Source organism: Lithobates pipiens, unplaced genomic scaffold (genome assembly GCF_037356315.1).
Source record: "Lithobates pipiens isolate NorthernLeopardFrog02 unplaced genomic scaffold, aLitPip1_a1.2 Scaffold_18, whole genome shotgun sequence".
Classification (NCBI taxonomy): Eukaryota; Metazoa; Chordata; class Amphibia; order Anura; family Ranidae; genus Lithobates; species Lithobates pipiens.
In genome coordinates this window covers 283,911,905-283,919,473 of record NW_027507758.1, presented here as the reverse complement: position 1 = coordinate 283,919,473, position 7,569 = coordinate 283,911,905, and the positions used below count along the sequence as shown (strand labels likewise).

Below are 7,569 nucleotides of genomic sequence, written 5' to 3'. Positions count from 1 at the left end.
TCATTTTATTTACAAGCAAATGTTGATAATGCAGTTCTCAGCAAGAGTCCCCTATTGAAAACTGTTTTAATTGCCTTGCAGAATTAAAAAAAAACATTTGCATACCTCAAAGTCAGAAGTAGCTGATGAATTTCGTAATATTACAGACCCTGATGTAATGTTTTGCAGAATGCTTCTGTCTGTAATCAGGGAGGTCCCTACTGACAAGCGAATGGAAGTAAAAGGTAATATATATTTCCTCTTGCAAGTCCTAGATTTCAGCCCTGGGGATTAGGTTTTAATACACCTAGTGGCTCTTTTGCAAAATCACTGTCCATCCCTAATTACCATCTGCCCCAGTCACGACCAATCCAAAAGTGACCACCCAACTGAGAAGAACCTTCTTGATCCCCTTCAGTCTGGAATTTGCTCACTGAAACTGCTCTCCTAAAACTCACAAATGATCTGCTAATGGCTAAATCCAATGGACACTATTCTGTATTCCTACTCCTGAACCTCTCTGCTGCTTTTGATACGGTGGATCAGCCCCTCCTCCTCAGAAAACTCTGCGCCTATGGTCTCTGTGACTGTACTCTTTGCTGGTCTCATTCTACTTATCCAACTGCACCATTAGCATTACTTAGAATTTTACTTCCTCCTCTCCTCTTCCTTTCTCTTCTGGGGTCCCCCAAGGTTCTGTTCTTGGACCTCTCTTACTCCTCTCTTTCTATCCCTGCACTGTCTTCCGCTCACCCAACCAATTAAATACAAAATATTAAGAACAACTTAAAAACCCATCCACAACTCGGCCCTCAGCTATATCGCTAACCTAGTCTCAAAATATCAACCTAATTGTTCTTTTTGCTCCTCCCAAGACCTCCTGCATTCTAGCTCACATGTTACCTCCTCCCATGCTCGCCCCCCAGGACTTTTCCTTAGCCTCTCCCAGCCTATAGAACTCCCTACCCCGACTATCTCCTGCTCTGTCCACTTAGACAACCCCTGAAAACCCTTCTCTTCAGAGAAGCTTATTCTGCCCCCCACCTAACAACTGTACATTTATATTCTGCATCAGATCATCCCCACAGCTATTACCTTTTGTATCACTTGACCCTCCCTCTTAGATTGTAAGCTCAAAGGAACAAAGCCCTCTGATTCCTCCTGTATTAAATTGTATTGTAATGGTACTGTCTGCCCTCATGTTGTAAAGCGCTGCGCAAACTGTTGGTGCTATATAAATCCTATATAAAAAATAATAATAATCCTTTTTCAGGACCCTCACAAATATACCAACCTTATGCATCCCATCAAGGTTTTCCATGAATGCATAACCAAATAGCAAGAAATTGTGCTACAATACAAGTTTGAAAATTACTTGCTAAGCTATTGCTAGACTTGCCAGGCTTCACAAGTTTGTTGCACAATTGCAGCAAGTCCGCATTGCATGACTCCATATCGAGTCGAACCTTGTCCCCATGAGGAGCCTTGTGACGCAGGGTTTTAGGGTAAGGTCCTTATACTTCAGAGGAGTGGACAAGAAGCACACCCTTAAGTGCACTTTTTTGTGTGTGTTTCCCTTATGGGTTTTCGTTTTTTTAGTCAGACCACCGCACAAGAAGTGCCTTATAAAAACTGACACTGTATTTTTGTTTTACAGGTATGATTGAATGTAAGCAATGCTCCTTCAGCCAGTGGTCAAAAAATGGAACCGCTCATTGTGTAAACAGAGCAATTGAATACTTCAAGTTTAAAGACCCATTTGCGATTAAGTGAGATTTGCTGCTATTGGAGCTTTGGTTGTGCTGTTATCAATCTGTTTGGGAAAAATTCTGAAACTCCAGCCGATAAAGCCACTGGGGGCCATTACACTTATTTATTCATGATATCATTATTATGTAGCTTAGCAAGCATTAGGTTTTTCATGGGCAAGCCAAACACAGTCTGTCGGATCCATCAACCATTTCATGGCATCAGCCTCACTGTCTGTGTTTATCTTGTATGTTACCCTAGGGTCACACTTTTGCGTTTTAAGTGCATTTTGCAGTTTGCAGAAATACACTACAGTCCATTTAACATGGTTTCCTATGGTACACGTTCACATCTATGCGTTTTGCGGTCGGTGTGTTTTTGGAAAGAGTCATGGACTTTTCCTACACGTTATGCATGTAATAGACTTCAACTGAATCGCACCAGAAACACAAGTGTTGTGTTTGTGATACAATTTTTGATGTGTTGTGTGTTTTTTATTTGTCTGGTTGCAAAGGAGGAGCCGGGAAGCTGGCCACTGCGTCATTAACAACTGATGAGTCATCAGTTGTCAGAGGGATTCTGACAGCTGAATGTAAAACAAATAAAATCCATACCAGACCCTTATCGGAGCATGTAGCCTGACATGTCAGGAAAAGGAGGGGACGAGCATTCCCCTTGTGAACCATACCAGGCCCCATGTTGATGGGGACAAGGGCCTCTTCCCAACAACCCTGGCCAGTGGTTGTCATGTGTCTGCAGGCGGGGGGCATATCGGAATCTGGAAGTCCACTTTAACAAGGGGAGCCCCAGTTCTTGCCCCCCCCATGTGAATGGGTATCGGGTACATCATACCCCTACCCATTCACCCCAAGAAGCAGTGACATGTAAAAAAAAAAACAAGAGCCAGCTTTTGATAAGTCCTTTATTAAAAAAAACAGCTTCTCCCTGTGCCACCTTCTCCCCAAGCCGTCTTCTGGCGGCCGTACAAAATGAGGGTTTAAAAAATGAAAACGCACTGCAAAAGGTGCCTGAAAAATGTATCAAGCGTAGCCGCATAGATGTGAACCTAGACTTAATCAAATCCATGAGAAATATTTTAACATTTGAATCAGTCTCAAGTTAGTAACATTAACTTACCAGCCTATCGTCATTGTCAGCACCCTAACTGGTATCCAAATCTCTATTTGTATGGTGTAACTTTTCCCGAAGGATCCCGGACACATACAACATACTTTGTAACATACTGTGTAATGAAGAGTCATAAGTGGCACTTAGCATTATGTTATGTTACATTGGTTTACTTTTATTAGTTTGTTGCCTTCAGCTTACAAGGGTAGAAAACTACCAAGGATTAGGGATGGGCCAAACGCGCACCCGTTTTGGTTCACACCAGAACATCTTGAACAGAAATTTCTAGAAAGCATGCAAACTCTAATAAAGTCTATGGGATATGAAACATTTCAATTTCAAATTTTAAAGGCTTTTATGCAAGTTATTGCCATAGAAAGTGTATGGGGACCCGGGTATGTATTGATGCAAAAAAGTTTTAAAAACAATAATTTTTAAAGGAGCAGTGATTTTAGTGATGCTTAAAGTGAAACAATAAAAATGAAATATTCCTTTAATCTCATGCCTGGGGGGTTCCCGTAGTGTGCCTGTAAAGTGGCGCATCTGTAAAATGTATAGAAAATGCTGCAGTATTAATGACATTTCTAAAGAAAAAAAAATAATTTAAACTTGCCCACTGCTGTAATGTATTGCCGCCTCCTGGCAATACAGATAAAACCCTTTAAGAACCTTTGGGTCTGGTATAGATGTTAAGGGGAATGTGGCGCCTGGTCACTGCTGATGTGGTCAGTTTTTATTAGGAAAACAAGGGGACTAGTGGACATTACAGTTGAAAAATTTGTAACAAACTGTTTTATCCGACAATATAGTTCAGAATTTCAAACGTTGTCCCTGTAGTCAGCTTTAACTATAAGATCTTGTGGGTTTTTACTGCATCTGTATACATGTAAAGGTGGTTGTAGAGTTTTTTCCTCCAGCCAGAATGTATGCCTGGCATCTAGCGATCTTTTTTATATGTTCAGAAAGGAAATTGTGGGTTTGAACAAAATATATGTCCTTTCTTGGCATTGTGTGCTGGATAAGGTTAGTGAACCTCTCTCATGCCTTATTAAGAGCCTAGAATATGTAAGGGGTGACCTTAGAATGTCATGTGTGCAAATTGCATATTGTTCTCTTGACTGGAACAGATTAAAAAAATATGAATAAACTGAGATATTAGGAGGCGTTTGATATGCACACTGGAAAAGAGGTCTGTCTGTGAGTTTGGGCAAAAAAGTAATAGAGATCTTATCATCTTCACCAATGGATATAGACACATGGAGGAAGGAGCATGAGCCTCTGGGAAAAAAAATGATGAAATTCAAGGCTAGAATTAATAGAAATAAAAAATCAACAAACATATATAATTCAGTGGGGGTACCTGTCTACACAAGACAAATGTTATCTATTTGGCGATGTCAAGTAAGTACATGGTGTTGATACATATGTGACTGAAAAACATGCTTCTTCTCAATGAGTCCCACAAAATGATTGGCCAAACAGGTGCCACAGAGCTTTCCATTGCAGTGTAGCGGATTTTCTTGCAGAAGGAATTTTCAAATCGAAAATAGTCGTTTTCAAGAATGTGTTCTAAACCCTGTAGGATGAATTCTGTTGGGATAACAGAAGTCTGTTTAGGTAATACATTTTTAACAGCAGCAAAGCTATTCTGGTCTGGAATGTTAAGGTATAGGGAGCTGATATCCATGTTGGCTATGGAAAAATCTGAGGTAAGTTCCATGTCAAATAATTTGGATAGAAAATCAACCATATATGGTTGAATAATTTGGTCCAAAAATTTGGTTATGCAGCCTGAATCGGATACCATAGGCTGATATTTTAAAAGAGAGAAACCTTTATGGATCTTAGAAAATCCATATATGTTAGGAAATACTGGATGATCCATGACGATGAACTTGGCTTTTTCTTTTGATAGATAACTGTTGGAAACCCCAATGGACAGCATGAATTGCCAGTAGGGAACACACTTTGTCTTTCTACTGTAGACTTTTTACACTTGTTTTTTTTTAACCTTTGTTACTTTTTGTTCTTTTTTTCATGTTGTTTTATGCTTCTCGATTTGGACCAGAGCCATCTAGTGTCTGCTTTCCATAGCACAGCCTGTGCATGAACCAGTCCTGGAATTTTAGTTATTCTTATGGAACAAATACACACAGGAAATGTGGTTTTTAACATGTGAGAAATGTAACTTACTGTGTACCAAACACATTTCATGTTTTTGGCCAAGTTGAACAGATTTTCACTCTTGATTATGATGATGGGGCCTCCACAGCTGCAAAATAATATTGTTTTATATTTTAGATAAAATTCAATTTTATGCCTACATAGGGGGCATCTTTCAAAAATAATTCTCTTTGCAGCTTTTAATATTATTAGGATTGTTAACCTTTTTGCCAGTAATTATGCTACAGTTTTATATATAGGTGAGAGGGGACACTGAACTAGTAAATTTGGAGAAAATGTCTATAAAAATTGCAGCTGTAATTTCCATTTTTATACTCTGAGAAAACCTGACACTTACATTATAAATTATTAATGTTTGCAAGTTTATCAAAGAAAAAAATTGCAAGTAGTTTCTGAAGTGTAAACATTTTTACTGCTTTATAATGATGGAGAAATGATAAAAAAGCATTGAAAGATCTACACATAGGCAAAATCTGAAATTAGAGAAAAGAGGGAAAAAAATTGAAATAACTTAACCAAAAGTGCAGATTTCAGAGAAAAAAAAGTGAAATTACCATGTTATAAGAAATTACTTCAGCAGATTCATCCACATACACCAATACAGTATATGAATATTGTATTATATAATATTGTATTAGTTCTCATTACTGTACATATTATTTATATGTCTATACACAGGTAAATGGGATAACTTTGTTCATTCTTGATTCTTGGTAAAAAATCAGATTGATAAATTCTGATTTTTTTTCCTTTTTGGTTTCTAAATATATTTTTTTCCATACACTTTCCTTTGATTTTTATTCTGTCTCAGAGATGTAAAGACCACATATTTGACTCTAGCAGCTCTAGATATGGAAACACATAATAAACAAACATCCCTTTGCCTCACACAATCTGACAGGATTGTTTCAACCTGTTAATCATTAATATGGTTGATGTGATCACCACCATTTTTTCTATCTTTTTGAGACAACAGATAACCCAATTTACTGTGGCTACGTCACATCCAGAGTCATTATCTCTACCCCTCTGTGACTTTTTGTCAAAATAAAAGCACCTGGAAATCTAGGCTCCAACCTTTAGATGAACAACTGCCTTTCATTTGATAGGAGATATAGGCCAACAACAGGGTGTGCTTCTAGCTATACTTTAAAATAGCCAGTGATGTCAAAGCTTTTAGAGCAACATTTGTCAGACCAGAAAGCAAATATTGTATGAAGCTCGTGAAGGACCAGACAAGCAATACGCTCCACATGGACTTTTACATGGTCTTCTTTATAATTCATATCTATATTTATTCTATAACACCTGGGATGTTGGTTGGATTTTTTTTAGACTGAAATCGTGAATTTGTCTTCTGAGTTTCTTTGACAGTTGATGAGCTGGAATAATTGTACATTTATATAATGCCAATTGAACAGTTTTCTGAGACACAAGAGGGAGACTGTCCATTTCAAACTGGAGATCCACACAAAAAAAGTAACACAAGGATACCGGATTGCTATGGGTCTATGGTGGAGAAAGAGCTTATGGCTTATTCACAGGAGAGTCTCTGCACGGAGAGGAATGATGGAATAATGCTTACACCAGATGAGGAAGAAACTCCAACTGGTCTTGGAATAAAAACAGGTATGAACTCCAGCTCTATATAATATTTAGACCATTGATAGGCAGATCTTTCACAGAAAATGGGTGTCAGTGCATGGTATACCTATCTAGTTGTTCTTTGCACTAGAAGATACCCTGATTAGACCACTTTTGGGAAGTAACGGGCCCCTTCCAGAAATTTATTTTATTGGTTTCTAAAAAATGGCAGCGATCAATGATACATTTTTGGAATTTTTTAGGATATTGGTAGGTGATCGTGAACACTTCTGATGCTCACGATAGGCACATAGGGCATACATTTGAAAATGTCAATGAATATAATACAGCAGTCAGTTAATAAATTACATAACCATTACATTTCATGTTATGCATCTGATGCTCACATACACATACAGAGTTTTATTACATGGGGGGGGGGGCACATACTCTGAACCTCAGCATTAAAAAATATCTCTGCAAAGCTAATATAGAAGTATAAGCTACTGGCAAAAAAGTTCAAATGTAAACAATGGTTTTGTACCCAGAGAACATACTTAAAGATTACAATCCACACACAGCCCAATTCTAAAGATCTTCCAAAGGTGTAGGTATCTGGCAACACACTTCTTTTCTCTGTATTCAGTCCTGAGATGTCATATTTTCTTCAAACAATCAAATGTAATATCATAGTTATCAGTTTATTTGTAAAACTGAAGTAAACACCAATTTTCAGGACTGCTACGTTGTATATTGTACTTTTGGTAAAAATTTAACATTATTTAGATTATTATTATTATTTACATAGTATTGTTATTATTATACTGGATTTTATATAGAGCCAACAGTTTATGCAGTGCTTAAGGTAGACAGTACGACAATACAATTCAATACAACAGGGTTAGGGGGAGCTCCTGGGAGCTTACAATCTAATAGAATAAAATA

General features: G+C 37.7%; 1 protein-coding gene across 1 annotated transcript in view; it reads left to right on the top strand.

Annotated features, from left to right (window-relative positions):
• Positions 1–6,145: 6,145 nt before the first annotated feature.
• The window catches only part of RFX6 (regulatory factor X6), a 176,131-nt gene continuing 174,707 nt past the window's right edge, over positions 6,146–7,569 (top strand). The window contains exon 1 of the mRNA XM_077487064.1: positions 6,146–6,669. Within this exon, the coding sequence (XP_077343190.1) occupies positions 6,447–6,669 (223 nt within the window). The 5' untranslated portion in view covers positions 6,146–6,446. The remainder of the gene's footprint in view (positions 6,670–7,569) is intronic.